The sequence below is a fragment of the Monodon monoceros genome, unplaced genomic scaffold, assembly GCF_005190385.1.
Source record: "Monodon monoceros isolate NGI ecotype Baffin Bay Population unplaced genomic scaffold, NGI_Narwhal_1 Super_Scaffold_13, whole genome shotgun sequence".
Lineage (NCBI taxonomy): Eukaryota > Metazoa > Chordata > Mammalia > Artiodactyla > Monodontidae > Monodon > Monodon monoceros.
In genome coordinates this window covers 30,395,623-30,417,365 of record NW_021703769.1, presented here as the reverse complement: position 1 = coordinate 30,417,365, position 21,743 = coordinate 30,395,623, and the positions used below count along the sequence as shown (strand labels likewise).

At 51.0% G+C, this 21,743-nt stretch overlaps 1 protein-coding gene across 1 annotated transcript; it reads left to right on the top strand.

The window, feature by feature from the left end:
* Positions 1-1,102: 1,102 nt before the first annotated feature.
* Positions 1,103-21,157, top strand: ADRA1D (adrenoceptor alpha 1D). Its single transcript, XM_029222309.1, has 2 exons — positions 1,103-2,287; positions 19,623-21,157. Exons 1-2 carry the CDS (start codon positions 1,168-1,170, stop codon positions 20,210-20,212), a joined length of 1,710 nt encoding a protein of 569 aa, XP_029078142.1. The 5' UTR covers positions 1,103-1,167; the 3' UTR covers positions 20,213-21,157.
* The last annotated feature ends 586 nt before the right edge of the window (positions 21,158-21,743 follow it).

Genomic DNA, 21,743 nt, shown 5'->3' with positions numbered 1-21,743 from the left:
ACAAAGAGGTCAAACAGCTAACATAGGGCGGAGCCTAGATTTGGAGCCAGACTGTCTGCCCCACCTCCTTTAACCATCCCGCCAAGTGGCCTTTCCCACCCTCCAGCACTTAAACCCTCCCTCCCTAGAACGAGGCCACTTATTTAGTGTAGCAATGGGAAGTTTTATTTCGACATCCGATATGGAGTAAAGTAACAGTGCAGAAGTTGGTGTATGCAGACCAGTGTGTCCTGGGCAGGGTCTGAAGGCTGTAACCATATAAGTAGTCTCTTGTTCCTTCGCCCACATAGGCCCGCAAAGCTTCCGACACCCTCTGGAGCTCTCCACGCCACTGCACTGGACAGAGGTGTCTGAGACCCTCCTTTGTCCAGTCCCCTGAGAGAAGGAAGGAGGTGCAGCAGATCCATCCGGGCTCTCCCTGGAGGAGACCCGCCGCGGCATGGCGCGGTCCAGTCAGCAGGCTGCAGATCCCAGGCGCTTGCTGCTCTCTGGCGGCCGGAGCCGGGAGTCCGGGGACCCGGGAATCGCACCTTCTACACTCAGCGCGCCCAAGGGCACCAGCAGTGACCGAGACGCTGGGGAAAGGGCGGGAGGGAGACTTAACTGAGTGGTAAGAGAGAGGAGGCGGGGTAGGGGCGCGGGAGGTGGAAGGGAGCGGACCGCGAGGGGAGAGGGCGGGCGTGAGCACCCGCGGCGCGGCGGGGGTGGCTTCCGCGGGGTCGGAGCACTAGCCAGCGCCACCGCCCTTTGGGACCCCGGAACGCCAGCTCGCCCAGAGCGCAGATTTCCTTCTTCCGGCAACTGTGGCGGCTGGTCCCTCGGTGCCAGCGGCCCCTCTTCATCCCCGGCGCTGCCCTTCCTCCCCTCCGTCCCGGCCCCGCGCCCAGTAGCTAGCTCCTCAGTGGTCGCCGCCCGCACCGCCCGGCCCCGAGCCGCCGCTTTGCCCGCTCGCCTGGGCACGCTGCGAGAGAGGCGCGCGTCGCCAGCTCCGGCTCTTCGGTCCCACTCCGCGGCCGCCCGCTCCGCTCGCGGGCAGCAGTGCTCCACGTCACAGGAACTGAGGCAGGACCCCGACAGGACCAGCGCGCGGGTCTGGAGCCGGAGGCCCCAGCCCTACCAGTCGCTCGTCCTGCGCCCAGCCCCGGCCCCCGACGGCTGCGCGTTGAGATGACTTTCCGCTATCTCCTGAACGTCAGTTTCGAGGGACCCTGCTCAGACAGCAGCGCCGGGAGCTCCAGCGCGGGCGGTGGCGGGGGTGGCGCGGGCGGCGCGGCCGCCTCCGAGGGCCGGGAGGTGGACGGCGTGCGGGTGACCGCAGGCGGTAGCGGCGGCGGCGGCGTGGTGGGCGCGGGCAACGGCGAGGACAACCGGAGCTCCGCTGGGGAGCCGGGAAGCACCGGCGCCGGCGGCGAGGTGAACGGCACGGCGGCCGTCGGGGGGCTGGTGGTGAGTGCGCAGGGCGTGGGCGTGGGCGTCTTCCTGGCCGCCTTCATCCTCACGGCCGTGGCGGGCAACCTGATGGTCATCCTCTCCGTGGCCTGCAACCGCCACCTGCAGACAGTCACAAACTATTTCATTGTGAACCTGGCCGTGGCCGACCTGCTGCTGAGCACCACGGTGCTCCCCTTCTCGGCCACCATGGAGGTTCTGGGCTTCTGGGCCTTCGGTCGGGCCTTCTGCGACGTGTGGGCCGCCGTGGATGTGCTGTGCTGCACGGCCTCCATCCTCAGCCTCTGCACAATCTCGGTGGACCGGTACGTGGGCGTGCGCCACTCGCTCAAGTACCCAGCCATCATGACCGAGCGCAAGGCGGCCGCCATCCTGGCGCTGCTCTGGGCCGTGGCCCTCGTGGTGTCTGTGGGGCCGCTGCTGGGCTGGAAGGAGCCGGTGCCCCCTGACGAGCGCTTCTGCGGCATCACGGAGGAGGCGGGATACGCTGTTTTCTCCTCCCTGTGCTCTTTCTACCTGCCTATGGCCGTCATTGTGGTCATGTACTGCCGCGTGTATGTGGTAGCGCGAAGCACCACGCGCAGCCTGGAGGCGGGAGTCAAGCGCGAGCGGGGCAAGGCCTCAGAGGTGGTGCTGCGCATCCACTGTCGCGGCGCAAGCACTGGCTCAGACGGAGCCCACGGTGGGATGCGCAGCGCCAAGGGCCACACCTTCCGCAGCTCACTGTCGGTGCGTCTGCTCAAGTTCTCCCGTGAGAAGAAGGCGGCCAAGACGCTGGCCATCGTCGTGGGCGTCTTCGTGCTCTGCTGGTTCCCCTTTTTCTTTGTCCTGCCACTGGGTGAGTGACCCCTGTCCCACCAGCCCCTTCTCTTCCTCCCTGAGCCTGTGACCGTCCCTTCCTGGCACCCAGACTTGGATGGCCCTTCCCAGTGGAGGGTGACTCTCCACCTGAACATGGAAGGTTTACTGCCTGGTCTCTTAGACACGTGCGCATGCTGCTTTGTGGGACACAAATAGGCTCTTCATGCTTGCAGGATTTGTTTTATGAGCTTCTAACTTTTCTGGCCTTCCCCCTTCTTCACTGCCATTACAAGCCCTGGGCTTGTTTTACACTCCCCACTCCTCTAAATACAAAAGGTCAGTGGAAATCTGCGGGCATCTGCTCCCATAGTATGTGGCGAGCAGTGTATGTGCTTGTCTACATATCTCCCTCCCTCCACCACCAGGGCCTACATTCATTCATGGGCAGCAATCCCTGGCCAGTCTACGTGAACATCAGCAGACACCGGAAGCCACCTGCTTTCTCTGTTTGGAAGCTGGGCCCCCCTGGGAGGCCCTCCCCAGCTGGTATCTGTGAATGCTGTGGGCTCTCATTTCTGAAATCTCCTCTTGGTGGGGGGGTGGTCTGTGTGGGGGTGAGAAAGGGAAAGGGCATCTTATCAAATGGAAAGTTAATATTGTTCATCGTAGTTTCTTAAATTTACAGAGTCCTAGCACTTCTGGAGAACTTTGTTATTTCTTTCACAGGCTTTCCTGTAGTCCTGGGAGGTGGGCAGCTGTTCTCAGGACCTTCCTCCCATGCCTTGAGGCCCCTCCTGGAAGCCTGGGGGCTCGGTCAGCACAGGGAGAAGAAAGGGAACGGCATCTATGGGGTTGCTTTTGCCCTGAGTCACTTCACCCACAGGTGCAACCAGCCAGCCCAAGCCAGGGCCTCCCACGCACCTGTAACTGCCCACATTGAACAGATGACAACATTTCGCCATATTTGCCTCAGGTCACTTCCTCCCTCTCCTTTCAGATAAACAGAACAGCCGCAACTAAGTTCCCTCCTCCTGTCCCTTCCTCATTTTCTCCCTCTCTCTGCAAAGGTAGATCTGGTGTTTATCACTCCCACACACGTTTATACTCTTACTACAAACACCTGAATCTATAATAATAAATAGCATTGTTTTGTGTGTCCTTTGGACTTATATAAATTGCACCAGCTGTGCACATCCATCTTCAGTTTGCCCTTTTCACCCAATGTTTTGTTGTTGAGATTTATCCATTCTGGTTATTTTAGCAACAGCATAGTATCCTGTTTGAAAGTATGCCATGGTGTGTTGATGCAGTCTCCTGCTGAGTGTTCAGTTTTTCTAATTTTTCGCTGTTATAATCAACACTGCAAAAGGCTACTGTTTTTTGAGGTCGAGATCACGTCTCCCTCTTCCAAAAAGTCATCCCTAAATCTCCATGGCCTCTGCCCTTGCTGGCAGACACTGCTCTTCCTCAACCCCTCATCTCTGCTGCTCCTCACACCTCGCGTGGGAACCCTGGGGCTATCTTGCGTCTCCCTTCCTGCCGGTCTACACTGTGCCCAGCCTCCCATGGCATCTCACCAAGTCTAGAACAAAGCCCAGGGCCACAATGGAGCTGAATTTAGTGGAATCTGGTAATAATGAGCAAGCAGGACAGAGGCCAAGCAGGGAAACAGAATATTCTGATCTGCCATGACGTGGCTTGGAGGGCAGGACAGCAGAGAGAACAGGAGGACAGAGCCTGTGGTACAAGCAGGAGTGGCCTGAGGGTTGTGCAGAAAGAAGGGGGGCCAGGAGCAAACCCCCCCCAGGAGCTCTGGGGCCAGGCCTGGGAGGAGGGAGGCGTCTTTGGAGGAACAGGGAACATTCTGAGCAGCAACTTTTGGGGTTGAATGTGGAATCCAAGGAGCTGGCATATTTTGGTAGGAGGTGCCAGTATGTGCTTGGGGGAAGAGGATGTTGGGAACTTAGATAAGGGGACCAAGGATGGATATGGTTGCAGAAGCAGGAGTGTGGGGTACAGTCTCCCAGAAAGAGGAAGGATGGACAAAGAGAAGAGATGGGCTGGGGAAGGAGCCTTGGGGTGTACCCACTTTGAAAGAACCCAGAAGGAGGCAGAGAAGGGGGCAGCCAGGAGAAGGTGGTACCGCCCTCCTTGCAGGCCCTGGTTCCCACACCAGGTGTGGGGAACAGCAAACGTGGGAGGATTGAGAAAAAGCACTGTGTGCCAGCCAGGGCCACAGGCCATGGAAATGAAGGTGCCCAGTAGGGCCACGACCTGGGGTTGTTGAGCAGATGCAGGGTGCCCTTCACCCACATCTCCACACACAAAGCCAAGTGGAAGCAGGAGCCCCAGCCACAGCAGTGATATGGCCAGTGAGCAGCCCCAATAGGCCAGAGGATATCAAAAGCTTTAGGAAGTGGGCCCAGGGTCCCAGTGGTATACGCACAGGGGGCCATGAACAGCCATCTATCACCTGAAATGTTTTAGTCAAGCCAGAGCTGCAGCAGAGGGAGATACAGACAAAGTATGCTGAACTGTGGGGCCATTGGGGCTCAAGTTGCTGGGCAGGAAAGAATGGCACACAAGCACAGGGCACCTAAAATCCTGAGGGTCTCAGAGAGGGACTAGGGGTCATCCCCCACACCTCCGTTTCCCTGTCTGTGACTCGATCTAGGCAGTGACTACATTGGTGAATATATATGTAAAGTCATCAGTCTATACTCTTAAAATGTACACACTTTATAAACTTGACTGTCAGTATCTTATGCCTTAATGAGAGAGAGAGAGGGAGAGAAGGCGGGAGGAGGCAGGAGGAGGTTGTGAGCCATCTGAGGAACTGGCGTCCAGGCTGGAAAGCACACTTTGGCAGCCAGGTGTGGAGGGCAGATTCAGCGTTTGCGTCTCAGAGTGCTGGCCAAGTACCGAAGGACCCATCTCCACAGGCTCCCTGAGGTGGTGCAGGGTCCACAGACTCAAGGAGAGAGGCAGGGGGTGCGCTGCAGCAAGTTCTCAGGAATGGCATTACTGTTCCCTGGCCCAAAAACCTGAAGAAGAGGCTGGCATTACATCTCCTATCTGTGCCTTTGTGGCACCTGGCACACAGTAGATGCTTGGTCAGTGTGTGTATAGGAGGAAGAAGTGGCAGAACCCATGGCCTTTTCACATCCTTCCGTGCCGAGGATCTGGTTGACAAAGCACAGCCCTCTATCTTTACTATTATTATTATTCCTGTGGTAAGAACATAACATGAGATCTACCCTTTTAACAAATTTTTAAGCATGCAGTATTGTTAACTCTAGGCACAAGGTTGTACAGCAGATCTGTAGAATTTATTCATCTTGCTTAACTAAAACTTTATGCCTATTGATTAGCAACTCCCCATTTCCCCCTCCCCTCAGCCCCTGGCACCCACCATTCCACTCTTTCTTTGAATTTGACTATTTTAGCTACCTTCATGGAAGTGGAGTCATGCAGTCCTTCTGTGACTGGCTTATTTCACTTAGTATAACAGCCTCTGTGTAAGCAGAGACCTCCCTTACTCGCAATGCATTTATGCCCATTTATGTGACCTAAAAAAGTTTTTAAACATAACAGCTAACATTTATTGAGTGATTATTATGAACAAGCAGTGAGCTAGGGGTTTTATTTTCCATTTTTAAAAATCATGGATGGTTTCAAACACATAAGTAGACAGAACGGTGTGATGGCCCCAGCTTCAACAATATCAACCCAAGGCTGATCTTCGTTCATTTCAAACCCCGCCCACTTTCCACCACTGCTTATTATTTTGAAGAAAATCCCAGACACCGTATCAGTTCATCTGTAAATTCTTCAATGTATATTTCTAGAAGAACTTTTAAAAAATAACCACAATCCATTATAACACAAAAAATAGTTGTTTAATAGTACCAAATATCTTAGTGTTCAAATGTTGCTGATTGCCTCATAAAATTTTAGTTTATTTGTTTGAATCAGGGTCCAAAAAAAAGTACATACATTGCATGCACTTGATTTGTCTCCTCAGTTTCTTTGATTAATAAGATTCCCCTACCCCCACCTTTTCCCTTTCAGCTTGTTTGGTGAAGAAACCAGATTGTTTGTCCCAAAGGAGTTGCCCACAGTTTGGAGTTTGCATCCCTATTAGTGCCATTTAACGTGTCCCCTTGTTCCCTGTACTTCCTGTAAACTGGCTTGAACAGATTCAAGTTCAGTGTTTGAGACAAGATTTCTTTTCTTTTGTGATGTTAAGATTGATCAGGGGTTCAGATGCAGTCAGCCTGATTCATTCATTATAAAATGTTCCATCAGCTTTTCACCTGCTAGTTTTAGCAGCCATTGACCATGGCCTGGACCCATTATATCACTGGGACTGAAAGTGGTGATATCCAAATTCTGTCATTCCTTCTGCATTTGTAGACTAAAATTCTAAAAAGAATTCACCACTAGCTGTTTGGTCACTTGAAATAGAGTCCATACAGCAAAATCAGGAGAGCTGCTCGATGCTCTCCTTTATCAAAAGAAGAGTTGGGCTTCCCTGGTGGCGCAGTGGTTGAGAGTCCGCCTGCCGATGCAGGGGACATGGGTTCGTGCCCCGGTCCGGGAGGATCCCACATGCCGCGGAGCGGCTGTGCCCGTGAGCCATGGCCGCTGAGCCTGCGCATCCAGAGCCTGTTGCTCTGCAACGGGAGAGGCCACAACAGTGAGAGGCCCGCGTACCGCAAAAATAAAAAAAAATATAAAAAAAAAAAGAGTCAATTTCCTAGCAATCTTTCCAAAGGGGACCAATAGGTTTTTTAGTACCATGTTAAAAGTGATATTTAAATCTGTCACACATTATAGACATCACTATTTTGGGCTTGGCCAATGGGTGCCCTTGGCCCCTAGGGTCCTTGTTACTTCCTGCCTAGGTCAGAGATCAGAGGTCGAACTGAAGCCAGGGTTAAGGGTCAGTTGACAGACATGCTTTAAGCTTTAAATCTCACCAAATGCCTCAGCACCTGCTTAACTCCCCCCAGGCTCAGTTCCAGGCTCACTTCTGCCCCAGATCCTGGCCATGAGGGCCCTGAGCATTGCCATAGGACGTGACCACTTCCTGTGTGGCTTGGTCCTCCCAGACCGCCAGAGCCCTTGAGCCCGCTCCTCATGGGAAAGTCTCTGAGTTCCTGAGCCCACCTCTGACCCCACCTGAACCCTGCCCCATCCTGCTTCATGTGCCATATGCCCACCAAAAAGGTCTCCTTGAATGCTAGAAGATTTGCCTGCCCTCCTTTGCAGATGGTGACCCAGCAGAACATTGGCCTGGGCCCCTGAGAGCCAGCATTGGGACCTAGTGGGCAATGCCCCAGCAATTCAGTGCTGGGACTCCTGGACAGAGTGACCACTGTCTGGGAACTTCTCTCCTCTGGCGAAAGCACTGATCTGCTCCAACTTATGAGCCATTTGTCAGTGTGGCCTGAGAACTGAAAGGTTCATGTTCAGATCAGGGTCATGTTCAGCCAAGCACAAGGGCCATTTGGCAGGGACTTCAGCCTTGGGCACGCAGAGCTTGGGGTGTGACCACTCCAAGGCCACAGATCAGGGAATGAGTTAAGAAGTGACAACAAGAGTGGAAAAGAGGGGGAGAGAGGGAAGGTGGAGAGAGAGAAAGGGGAGAAGGGGAGGGAGAAGAGCTGAAGGGGAATGGATGGGGTCCAGTGTAGGACACTGAACAGGTCTGTGACTCATCTCCCTGCCTTGGGCCCCACCAGGCAGCCTCTGTGGCTCTAGGAACTACCCCTCCCTGCCAATCCACACAGCTGCAGAAGGATGTCCAGGGCCAGACCAGTAGCTCTAGGCCAGCCCCACAGAGCTCAAGGATCCTGAGGTAAACACAGGGCACAGAAGGACTTCTGATCTATTCCTTGCCTATCTCAAGCCAGAGGACCCACCAGTTACCTCTCACCATGGAAGACTGGCAATGCAAGGAATTCAAGAGATTTAGCTTGGCACAGCTAGCCCCACAATATCCTCAACTCTGTGTCTTTATAATCCATCTGAGACCTGGACCCTATTCAGGTCACCTCTTCCTGACAGCCTTTTATGATTGTCTCTGCTTCAAAATGGCCTTATCTCTTACCATCTCTCCCTCCCCTTCTCTGTTCCAGCAGTCCTAACTTCTTGGTTGTCCTTGAACTTGTGCGGTACCCTGCTGCCTCAGGGCCTTTGCACATGCCCTCTCCTCTGTCTGGAATTCTCTTTCTTCAGGTAGATGCATGACTCACTCCCTCAGAGGGTCTTCAGGTCTCAGCTCAAGTGTGCCTTATGAGAGAGGCCGACCCTTTAAAATATTGCAAAGAGGTCCACTGCTTCCCAGCCTCTCTTGGGGAAGGTGCAGTTGAGTTCTAGAGTCAGAAGCACTGAGTGAGCAGCTGAAAGAACTAGGAGGGAGAAAGGGAGTCTAGGACTGGGAATTCCATCTCTGCTAGCCCTGTTGGCAGAGAAAGACCTGAATATGGTATATGGTATTTTTAATCCCTCTATTCCTTCTGGCTAGAGAAAATGGCTGCTTGTGGATAGAAAAGTCACTGGTGAGGGAGGAGGTGGGAAAGGGGAAAGGCTGGGGTGCAGCCTAATAGTTCATGGTTGGCTGCAAGCTATGAACAAGACTGGCTGTGAATTATGACATTCTGCCAAGAAGAAGTTCCCTTCTGGTGATGCCAAAAGAGTGCTGTTAATCACACAGTCCCCCCTTGGCTTCAGCGCTGTCACTCAGCGAGGCTTGGCCAGATTGGCCAGTTTCAGCCTTAACCACCATCTCAGCAGCATCTCCTGGGCCTGGACATTGCTCTTACTTAGGAGAGGGGACTGGCCTGTGATAAGGCTGCAGACCTCTGCCGCCAATCTCAGCCTGCCTTAGTTTCCCCAACAGTGTGCAGGCCAGGCTAGCCCAGCCAACATGCCAAAGAGTGGGGTAACCTGCTGACACAGGAGAGGCCCTGCCTCTTCTGACTAGTGGATGTTCAGCATCCCTGGACATTACGTTAGACTCCTGACAAAGGCACCCCAAAACAGGGAATAGGGGAAGGCAGGTGGGAGCAAGCTTGATGGATGCATGCAAGAAAAGGCCGAGGAGCAGAGAGAAGCAGGCAAGAGTTGTGTTTGCAGTCATCTCCTACCTACATCCTGACCACCCCTCCTCATAGATAGGTCAATGTGTTCACTCCTGTGCTCCAGCCTGCCTGTTGAGTGGAGAGAAATGGGCATGAACATGCAAATTCATGCCCTGCCTTTCTCAGCAGTGGGCGGAAGAGTTGAAACAGTGACCAAGAGCTAATCCCTGGATTATAGGTTTAGGACCAATCAAGAGAGCTTGAAGACACATCCATGCAAAGAGTGTCCTGGGTCACGTCCCTGTATGTAGAGACTGAGACAGGAGTTCTTATGCGAGTGATGGATTGAGGGAAGCTCTCAGGAGGTACCTGGGAGGGAGGGAAGCAGGATAAGTCAGAAAAGAGCTAAACCTAGGATGTGGTCTCAAAGTCTGGCCTCAGCCTGATCCCTGGAACAAGAACGACAGCAGAGAATTGTGCCACCTCGAGACAAGGAGTCTGGCCTTTTCCATCCCCGCTCAGTCTATCACTGGTTGTGGGCTGCCACCTTGGTGGGAAGGTGTCATCTCCCAGTTGAAGCAGCTCCCATTGGTCAAGGGCAATTCTCCATTAGCAGCCAACTATAAGCCATTAGCAGCCAACACTCACAGTAGCTGGGGACCAGGGGCACCTGGGTGGGGCACTAATAGCATCAACTTCAAACCTTAAAGGTGACTTTTGAGCAAAGACTTGAAGAAGGGGAAGGAGATGGCCAAGTGGCTTTCTGGGGCTCCTTCCAGGAGGCTGGGGTCTATTTCCTGAGATGCAGCGAGCAGGCAACAGCCCAGCCTTTCTGAGTGTTCTGGATGGGCATGTGTGCACAGGAGCCAAATTCAATGTGGCAGTCCTCACAGGCCACCCTAAAGGCCATAGAGAAGGCCAATGAATGCCACTTGGTGGAGGCAGAATCAAGAAGTGCTCAAAGGCACACACACTCCAGAAACCACTCTCACCTCTGCAGACCCCGGGAGTGGAATTAATCACAGAACTGCTCCTGGAGAGGTGGTTCTATGCCCAACTCTGAAGAACTGGAGAGACCTGCTATGGAGAAAGGAAGAGGGCCATCTTCCAGACCAGGCCAAATGTACGAAAGTCCAGAGGTAGGGATGGGCATGCTGCTTGCGGATCAGCTGCTGGAAGGTATTGGGTCTTTGTGGATCCTGACCCCAGGGCCCCTGGAAGACCAGGGGAAGTTTTTTTTCTATCTTTACATGATGTCAAGGATAGACCAAGCACTTTAGGGCTAGACTGACGCAGGTTCAAATCCTGATGCTGCCACTTGCCCTCCGGAGATAACTAGAATCTCTGCAAAGTGGGATGCTAATGCCATGAGAATTAAATGAGAAGTGCTACATACAGGGCCCAGCATGAAGCCTGGTAGGTACTGAACACTCAGAAAGCAAGCGTGAGCTCCCATTTCCTTCCTCGTCACTTTAGAGGCTACCTACATCTACGCAAACAGCACTTATTCCCTCACTCAACAGATACTTTATGACCCCTGCTCTGGATCAGGCAAGTGTGTTAGAGGCTGGGATGAAAAGAATAATTAATCCCACCCCTGTCCTCAAGAAACCTAGAGTCTAGGAGAGTAGATAGAGCAGTAACAAATTTTATTTGTTAAGATGCAGGCGTGCATAAAAGGGCACCTAACCCAGGCTTGGTGGGGGAGGACACCTGACCTGGGCTGGAGGGATGGGTGGACGGAAGCAGAAAGCACCGTGGGAGCAGTTAGAGCCACGCAGGAAGGCAGAAGGAGCCCAGCCTCTGTGGGAAGACATGCTTGTGGCTTTGTATGGCCAATTTGGGAGGGATGTAAGCTGAAGACAGCTTAGGATTCTAAAAAGACTTGAATGCAACACAAGAAAATTTGGGTTTATTCCTCAGAGCCATTAGAAGCCACCAACGGTTTTCAGAGGGAAAAGGAGAGAAACCATTTTTTTTTTTACAATAAGTCTCCAGCAGCTGTGTGCAGAGTAGAGGAGACAAGGGACCACTGGGGGCTGTCACAGCCATGTAAACAAAATGAGATGCCAGAGTCAGCAAAGGCTTCAGGAATGAGGTGAAGGGAAGGACTCCACTAGAGAGAAAACTGAATGTACCAGACATGGTGACATATAGCGTAGAAAAGAGGGACTCATTCAGCAAACTCAGCAAGTGTTGAGCGCCTACTGTGTTCAGTGTGTTCATGAGGTCTTCTGGGCAATGGGAGTGCAGCATCAAGCAAAACAGACACTAGTCCTGCCCCATGGACTCTTACTGCAGGGAGAAAGGTGATAGACAAAATGAAGAATAACTCAAATAGTACAAGAGAAGGTGATAAGGGCCACAGATAGAGCCAGCTGAGGGAGATGGGGAGTATGGGGTGGGGGACACTGCAATTTTTTTTTATTGTAGTTGATTTATAATATCGTGTTGTTTTCAGTTGTACAGCAAAGTGATTCAGTTTTTTTTCAGATTATTTTCCTTTATAGATTATTATGAGATACTGAATACAGTCCCATGTGCTATACAGTAAATTATTGTTGCTTATCTATTTTATGTATAGTAGTTTGTGTCTGTTAATCTCACACTCCTAATTTGTCCCTCCCTCCCTCCCTCTCCCCTTTGGTAACTGTAAGTTTGTTTTCTATGTCTGTGAGTCTGTTTTTGTTTTGTATATAGATTCATTTGTATTATTTTTTAGATTCCACATGTAAGTCATATAATATTGGTCTTTCTCTGACTTACTTCACTTAGTATGACAATCTCTAGGTCCATCCATGTTGCTGCAAGTGGCAATATTTCATTCTTTTTATGGCTGAGTAATATTCCATTGTTTATACATACCACATCATCTTAAACCAGTCATCTGTTGGTGGGCCCTTGGGTTGTTTCCAGGCACACTGCAATTTTAGATGAGAGGTCAGGGAGCCATGTGGAGTTCTGGGGGAAGAAGATTCTGTGGAAAAACACATGCAAAGGCCCAAGGAGGGAGTGTGTCTGGCATGTCCAAGAAGCAAAAGGAGGGTAGTGTGGCTGGAACAGAGTGGGGGGGAGTAGGAGAGGATGTCAGGGGGTCAGGGGACCACATGTCGAGCTGTGAGGGGGAATGGCAGCCCTTAGAGGGTTTTGAGCTTGAGGAGTGACGTGATCTAGTTCTATTGGGTTGGCCAAAAAGTTCCTTCGGTTTTAAAGTAAAAATAAAAGACACATCTTTATTTTCACCCAGAACTTTATTGAACAACATAGTCACTGTTTTGTTCTACTACCTTCTGAAATTTTTCAGACAACTTCATAATTCCATCTTTCCAAAACTTTTTATCTTTTTGAGCAAAGAACTGTTCCTTTTACAGTCTTCCAGGGAATTGAAATTTTTTCCATTAAGAGAATTTTGTAAAGACTGAAAAAAATGGAAATCCGAAGGTGCAATGTCTGGTGAATACGGTCAATAGATCAGAACTTCCCACCCAAGCTGTAACAGTTTTTGCCTGGTCATCAAAGAAACATGCGGCCTTGCATTATCCTGATGGAAGATTATGCATTTTCTGTTGACTAATTCCAGATGGTTTTGGCTGAGTGCTGCTTTCAGTTGGTCTAATTGGGAGCAGTACTTGTTGGAATTAATCACTTGGTTTTCCAGAAGGAGCTCATAATAGAAGACTCCCTTCCAATCCCACCATATACACAACATCATCTTCTTTGGATGAAGACTGGCCTTTGGTGTGGTTGGTGGTGGTTCATTTCGCTTGCCCCACCATCTCTTCCATTCCACATTATTGTACAGTATCCACTTTTCATCGCCCATCACAATTTCTTTTAAAAACAGAAACTTTTCATTACGTTTAAGTAGATAATCACATGTGGAAATACAGTCAAGAAGGTTTTTTCGCTTAACTTCTGTGGAACCCAAGCATCCAAGCGATTCACATAACCAAGCTGGTGCAAATGATTTTCAACACTTGATTTGGATATTTTGAGTGTGTCAGCTATCTCCCACGTGGTATAATGTTGATGGTTCTCAATTAATGTCTCGACTTGATCCCTGTCAGCTTCAACTGGTCTACCCGACCATGGAGCATCGTCCAGCAAGAAATCTCCAGCATGAAACTTCACAAACCACTTTTGACACGTTCGATCAGTCACAGCACCTTTTCCATACACTGCACAAATCTTTTTTTTAACGTTTCAGTTGCATTTTTACCTTTCTTGAAATAATAAAGCATAATACGCTGTAAATGATGCTTTTTTTCTTCCATCTTCAATATTAAAATAGCTACATAAAAATTCACCAATTTTGATAAGTTTGTTTTTAAATGCACGCTGGTATGACAGCTGTCACAATACAATCTAACAAAATTGTTTTGAATGAAGTTAAAGACAACTAAGCGCTACTCGAGCCATCTTATGGAAAAAACTGAACAAAACTTTTGCCCAACCCAATATTTTTAAAGGATCGTTCTAGCTGCCAAGTTGAGGGTAGATTTCAGGCTGCAAGGGTACATGCAAGAGACAGTCGGGAGGCTGCTGAATTACTCAAGGGAAGAGGGGATTGTGTCTCAGACAGGGTAGGAGGGCGCAGGGAGGAGGGTAGTGGTTGAGTTTCAACCTCATCCCCTTCTGCTGTACACTCAATCACTCCATTCTATCCACACTAGCCTTGTCATTGTTCTGCAAACATACCAGGGCCACCTCAGGCCCTTTGCACTTGCTGTTTCCTCTACCTGGAATGCTTTTCCCCAAAATGTCCACATGCCTCATTCAGCTCTTTACTCAAACGTCATATTCTCAGCAGTTTACCCAAAATTTATAGCACCACCCCCAGCCACACGCACACACATATATAAACACACACTAGGTATCTTCCTTCCCTGCTTTGTTTTTTATTAGCATGTTTTATTATTTGATACGTTTGCATTTTCCTTGTTTATCATATGTTTTGCTGGTCTTGCCCTATGAAATGTAAGCTTTATGAGGGCAGGATAAGTGTGAGATGCCAGTAGACATCCGAGTGGAAATATCTGGGAGGCAGTGAGTCTTGGATCTATGAGTCTAGAATTTGGGAGAGCAAACTGAGCTGGAGATAGAACTGTGGGCATTACCAGCCAAAAGTCTGTGAGCCTGGCTGAAATTGCCAAGAGAATGCAAAGAAAAGAGATTACAAGACTCTTCTTATAAGGGCACTCCTACACATAGCAGTGGGGACATGAGGAAGGAGCAAAGGCAATTGACAAGGAATAGAAAATCCAAGAGAATGGCGCCCCAGAAGCCCCGGGTGAGATGAGAAGTGTCCAGGATGGATGAGAGCTGTATCTGCATGTGGGAGGGCTGGGGTGGAGTGGGGCAGTGGGGCAAAGCAGTGGAGTGAAAAGCAGGTGGGGAAGAGGAGATGGCATGTGTGGATAGAAAGCATGGAGGGAATGAAGTCATAGCCAGAGAACAAGCAAGGAGGGTGCAGCTGTGACAGAGGCAAGCTCACGAGTGACTGATGGGTCGAGAGCTCTACAACACAAGTAGGGACGTGAACCTTGGGTGGGAGGAGAGACTCCTTTCTTACCAAGGAGGAAGACAGGTGAAGAAGGTTTGAGTGAGTGCCCAACTTCTTTGTCTTGTTTTCTCTGTGAAACAGGAAGTGAGATCAACTGCTTTGGAGAAGGGAAAGGGGCAGACTGCAGAGCCTGTGGAGAGGGGTAAAGGCTCAAAGGAGCTGGTGCAGGAATAGATGGGGGCGGGGGAGTGGGCTGAGAATGGGTGGCAAGATTGCTTGAAGCCAGGACACAGAGCTAAGGTTGGAGACCCTAAGCGTGTTCAGAGTGTGGGTGAATCTCTCCAGAGTTAGGCTCTGGCTGGATAAATACAACCCAAATCCAGAAGGACATGCACATGGAAGGACTGAGGAAAGAATGGCTGGGGTGCAAGTGAGAAGTCTCAGCTAAGCAGAGATGATAGGAGAAATCCAAGGGGCTGGCAGGTCAAAGTTCAGATGAGAAAAAGAGAGAGGACAGAAAGCTGCAGTCAGCAGTGGAATATAGATTTAAGTGAAGAAATGAACTGCTCAGCCTTATGTTTTAAAAGGACACACACACCCAGCTACTATGTGGGGAACAGGGTGCTGCGGGGGGCACAGGGGCAGGAACGGAGAGCCCACCTGGAAGGGCACTGTAGGTAGGTGATGATTGTAGCTGGGACCAGGGTGGTAACGGGCGACGGTACAAAGTGCGGGATTCAGGACTAACAGGAGTTGGTGATGGATGGGATGCAGAGCGTGCCAGAAAGAGAGGCGTCAGGATGTGTGGAGCACCTACGATGTGCCAAGGATGGTGTGGGGAGCTCTCCATTTAAGGATCAGATAGATGGGAAACTGGTAGTTACCCACAGTGTTCTTGGCATTGAGAAGTGAATAGATGTGCTAGGGGAGGGGGGAATACAACTAACTCTGCTGGGTCGGGAGGGGATGGTGTGACGAAAGCTCCCAGGAGGAGGTGCCACTGGAGCCAGCACTACCAGGTGGAGGAAGGAGGAAGGGCAGTCCAGGATGATCCTGTGCAAAAGCACAGAGACAAGACTGGGGAGCCCGCTGTGGCCAGAGGGCAGTGAACAGTCAGTGTGGCAACTTAGCTGATGCACACGAAGACAGAAGAGAAGCGGGAATTGCAAGAGAAAAGAGAACAAGGGGGTGGTGCTGGGCACCTGGATGGCGGGAGGCCGAGAGAGGAGGGTCCCATGAGCACCTGTTTCCAGTGACAACTGCCAAGATGAGTTAGCACAGCTGTGCTTTATGCCTGCAAGAACGGCTGTGGACAATGTGGGGAGTAGGAGAGGGAGCCAGCTCAGGACAGGGAAGGGGAGTGCCAGGTACTGGGAGACAGAGGCCTTGCCTCAGAGCCCCCATGTACCCATTGAAGCTTTCCTGTAGCTGGGCTTCCGGGGCTGGCAGAGGCTTGTGCTGGGCAGCTGGAGAGGACTGTGAAGGCAAGAGAGGTGAAACCAAGTGGTCGACCTAAGAGGCCATAAGTCAGAGTAGCTGGAGGAGGAGAAAGTTGGGAGTGGCTGAGAAGGGGCTTGTCCACTGATGCCCTGACAGCAGGGCAGTGCTGCAGGGATAATGCCAGTGAGCACCCTCGGGAGTCTCAGGACAGTTACCCACCTCGTCCATGGCAAAGGGGAGGGAAGTGCCCACAAGCCCCTCTCCCCCGACCCAGAGATCCTTGAAAGAGGCTGTGGGCAGAAGAGAGAACGCTGGGGCAGGCAGAAAGCAAAGAGTGAGGCAGGGTGCAAGGAGGCATAGGGGGTAGACTGCAGCACTCTGGGCAGAAGTAGGTGTGAGGCTCAGGACTGCCATATGTGAAAGGAACAGAGTAAAAATCTCTTAGGAGCTCCTGCCTGTGCAAGCTGGAGTGCAAGGCACAGACGTCTGTATTTTCCAGGCAAGATGTCTGTGCACAGAGGGCAGACAGCAATGAAACAAAATTGTGGCAGTGCTGTCAGTGCCCCACCCATCCCCCCCTCCATATCTTCGCCTGCAGCATTCTCTGACCAGCAAAATCCTCACTGTCCACCCACACAGCAAGCAGGAAGGATGGAAAATTAACACCCTGAGGGAGCAACCCAAACACTGGCTTATGATAATGGGAGTATAGATACCCCACCTCCCTCACCTTACTGATCCTGTTCTCCAGTCCCCCAGAGCTCCCAGTGAGAGTGACTAACTTGTTAACTCTCCTTTTATTGGCTTCCTTCTCTTCCCTCTTTTTATCACACTTCACTACTGGTGTTTCATTTACCTTCCAAATTAACAACTTGCATTTGAATCCTTGTCTCAGGTCTGCTTCTGGGAGACCCCAAAGTAAGACAGAACCCTCAGCAGGACACAGTAGGAAAAACCTGGGGCTGAAAGGCTGAGTTTGTATCCCAGCTCCTTTGTGTGTAAGGAATTCCCAGCTGGCAGCAGGCTTCCGCATAGGTTGGTTGAGCATGAGTTAGAATTTTAATGCTTAAAACAAGGCCCAGGCCACACTACTATATGCCATGTTGCCCACCAATCCGAATCAAAACCACACCAATAACAAAGCCCTTTGGCTGGCTTTTGGCTTACTGCTTAAAGCATAGTCCCCTGATTTGTCATCCTGGGCTAAATATAAAAGAATTCTAGCCTGAGTCAGAAAGTTATTTTCAGCACTCTGTCTTATTTTGCAGCCATTAAGGGATGCTGTTCAGAAGGCTGCCTTCCTGGAGGCTAAGGTCAACACTGGTGGCCCCCACATTCCAGGGACAACAAGGAAAATTATCTCCTTACATTCTGATCGATTCCCCAGCCTCCCCCAAACCCACCAGGTCTCGGCTACTGTTTCTGGCCACTCTCCAGAGCTGGGAACGGGGTCCCTTCCCAGGGCTGAGGTCTCCTCTCTCAAAAGCCACAGAAGTAGGGAAAGGGGCAGTGAACAGACTCCAGTATTTACCACAAAACTGCGAAGTCTTGTGCCCTGAAATTTATGAATTGTCACAAAATCCCTTTAGAGAAATTGTTGTATGTATCTCACAGAAAAGAAGAGTGAGACTTAGATGGCCAAATAACTTGCTCAAGGCTGCGTGACCAGGGTTTGAAAATGCTGTGCCACGCAATACTGCCTGACACTCCTCTTCCTCCACAGTGTCTCTTAGCATCAGGAATCCCACTGGGTGGGAGGTGGGTGATATGCAAGGGTCCCCAGGTCAAAGAGGGGGCATGGTGCCCCTGCTCCCTCAGTAGGGGACACTGCTCTTATTTCTTTGAGGGCAAGGAGAAAAGAAAGCAGGTCTTGCTTTGTCAAGGACCATGATTTGTCAAGGACCACTACCCCTGGTCTGCTCAGCCTGGCAGACACCTGAGGCTTTTGCCTGGGGTGGGACGCTCCTGCCGCCTACCCCCAACCCCTGCTAATGTTGAGGGTAGTGAGGGTGACAAAGTGGCCTCTGCTTCCTGGGTGATGTCTTTGCATTTTGTTAGGTGCCTTTGGAGACATGACTCCTTGAGGTCTATGGTGGGGAAGACAGGGGAAAGGTATGCAGGGAGGAGGGTCTTCCTGGCACAGCTCAGACCCCAGTGTCCCCACCTCCTCCTGCCTGGCACTCTGCTCCCTTTCCAAGCCATCCCAGAAGACTTCCTGACCACTTCCCACTTCCACTGGGACAGCCCCACTATCCTGCATTCTGACAGCTCATGGGCATTGTGTTTATTGAGGCATAATTCTAGGTTCTATCTCTTGCCTGCTCAAAAATATCCATGGCTCCTAACTACCTACAAAATAAAAGCCAAACTTCCCAGCATTTAAGGCCTTTCATCATTTGTCTCAAATGAAGTTTTCTGAGCATATCCTACAGGACATTCCCATGCCCCAAACTTGTTATCCTCTTGCCCACCTGTCCCTTCCACTCCTGATACCCTCTGCCCTTCCTCATCCTGCCTGGCTCCTGTCCATCCTGAGACCCTGGAAGCCCCCCACCCCAATATACTGAGCACCACCATCATCCCACCTGCATGCCCATGATATGTGACCCACATTGCTACCGGGAGAGCAAGGCCTCAGGTGTTTGATGACAGCCCAGCACAGTGCCTGGCTCAGGGCAAGCCTTGGTCAACATTTAATTCAGGAGTTCTTACCCTTTTTATGCTAGGGACTACTTGGGCATCTGGCAAAATGTATGGAGCCTTTCTCAGAGTTACTCTTTCAAATGCAAAAAATAAAATACAAAGGATTGCAGATGAAATCGACTTCATTTAATTGAATGCTGTGATTTAGTCTCCAATGTGTTTCCATGTGAAGGCTTTAAATAACAAGATCTAGTGGCGTGTTCTAGTGACTGACACTTCCAAATAGTGAGAAGCATAGACAATATTCCAAAATATCTGTAGCAACTGCTAATATTAGGGGGTAAACTGCCAATATTGCACCAGTTTTGAGCTACAAAACAGTGATTTCATATTGTTTTGTCTAATTCTACTCAGGTTTGTTGCTTACACTCGCTGGAAATGCTCAATTTCAGGTAAACGTGAGTAAAGCTGAAGATGACTATTTTTTTCTCATTCAAGTTCATGGACACCCTCGAATTATATCAGGGACTCATTGAGGAGAGATATCTTGAGAGCCACTGGTTGATGAATGGCCAGGGCCCCTGAAAGGGGTGGGGGGAGGGGGAGTAGTGCAGAGAGGGTGGCCCCTTTGCACCAGGCGCTGCCTGGGACTCCCTCTCCCTGAGCATCTAACCAGCCTGGGTCTCTGCTTCCCACAGGCTCCCTGTTCCCACAGCTGAAGCCCTCAGAGGGCGTCTTCAAGGTTATCTTCTGGCTGGGCTACTTCAACAGTTGCGTGAACCCGCTCATCTACCCTTGCTCCAGCCGGGAGTTCAAGCGGGCCTTCCTCCGCCTCCTGCGCTGCCAATGCCATCGTAGTCGCCAGCACCACCGCCCCCTCTGGAGCATCTACGGTCACCACTGGCAAGCCTCGAATGGCGGCCCGCGCCCTGACTACGCTCCTGGCCCAGGCGCCGCAACCTCCGGGGCCCTGCTGGCCCTCACCGAGCCCTCAGCCCCCGGCTCCCCAAGCACACGCAAGGCGCAGGCTCCGGTCGTCGGCCGTCGAAAGCCGCCCTGCGCCTTTCGCAAGTGGAGGCTTCTCGGGCCGTTCCAGAAACCCACCACCCCGCTGCATGCCAAGGTCTCCAGCCTGTCGCAAAAGAAGCACGCCAGAGAGTCTGCGTGCGCCCTGCACTTGGAGGTGGAAGCTGTGTGCTTACGCGTCCGCAGTGAGGCAGCTGAGGGCACCACCTGCCAGGCCTACGAATTGGCAAACTCTAGCCTTCTCCGGGAGACTGATATTTAAGGACCCCTGAGTTAGGCCGAGGAGTGTGCTGGGGGTGGGAGAAGGGTGTGGAGATGGAGGCTGGCTTTGTTCAAGAGGCCGGTGAGAATCAAGGACCCAGAAATCGATCAGGGCGACTGCTCTCCAGAATCCCCGAGGAACTGAGGTGTGGGTGAAGCCCTTGAAGGGCAGAAAGTTATGGGCTCCCCCTCCTGGACACAGATGCCCCCAGCTCCTCCTTTCAAGGGAGAGGCTGAGGGCTCCTTGGGGCCATTTGTTTCCAATCCCTGTTTGAGAAACACTGCCCCATCCATGCCTTGAACCCTGGGTAGATGGCCTCCTCTTGGGGAGGAAAGGGCACAGAGGCCCTGCCTGGCTGCCCCCAATGCCTCCCCTCCGGAAAAAGTCAGTGGGGCCAAAGCTTCTCAATGGACACAATTTATCCTTACTGCAGACTGGAGGAATCCAGTGGCCTGCCATTGCCACCCACAAGCTTTGGTGGCAGATTGGATGACTGTCCTACAAGCCTGTTGTATTAACCTGTGGGCCCACTTTGCCCTACTGAGGCTCCGCCCTGCCCCTCACTTTGTCTCCCCAGAGGCCTTACTGTTTACACTGTATATAGCTCCTTGTGCCTGTGCCCATCACTTCTTGCCGGGCTCTGGAACCATCAAATGGGGAGAACTTTGTGTCATTTTTAGACATATTTATTGGTCAGAGTACTTCTATTTTGTCCAAACTGTGCAAACTGTTCATCTTCAGCTTACAACCCATAAAGAACTACTTTTTGTTTTTCTAAAATCCTTCAAGTACTAAAGGCCCACAAGAGGATAAATTGGGTCTGTGTTCACCTTTCTAGTTTCAACCTGTCTCTTTAACTGATGGCTGCTGTCCTTTGGGACTTTCAGCATAACCAAAAGATTTGGGCATTTTGTTGGCTTTTAAAACTCACATGATTAGTCTTGGGAACAAACAGTAATTATAAGCACAAAGTTTCGCTTTTTCAGTCTCACCAGATATATCTGTGATGCTCTGAGGGCCTCAGTCTGGAAGGTGGCCATCAGTTAAATGGGTGAAACATTACTTTACATGAAAAAATGTACAAGCCCAAGTAGACAGGTATACATGGTGAGAGAACACCTACCTAGGAACCATGCTTATTGGCTTTGAGTAAAATGTCCAACACTTGTCATGTTCCCAAGAGGCTACAGGTAGTTCAGTCTTCAGCTAGATAATATCAACCACATACATCCAACCAGCATGGGAATGATGACTGTAGCCCAAGGGACCCTTGGAAGGAGAGCTGGTTAGATAATACTCTGGGCTGTCTGGAGTGGTGGTGTTCTGAAACTGGAAGAACCAACTGCTGGGGCCAACATGAACCAGTATTTTGAGCCAAAAGCTTCCATCCTGTAGTAGGGAGGTAGTCTGTTTAAAAGGTCACCACAATTTCAGACCCCTCATCCCAATATTACAAGGTAAAAAGACAGCCAGTATCTGGGCTTGAGAGCAGAAATTTCACACTGTGGGTCTACAGCAGGTACTGGACTTT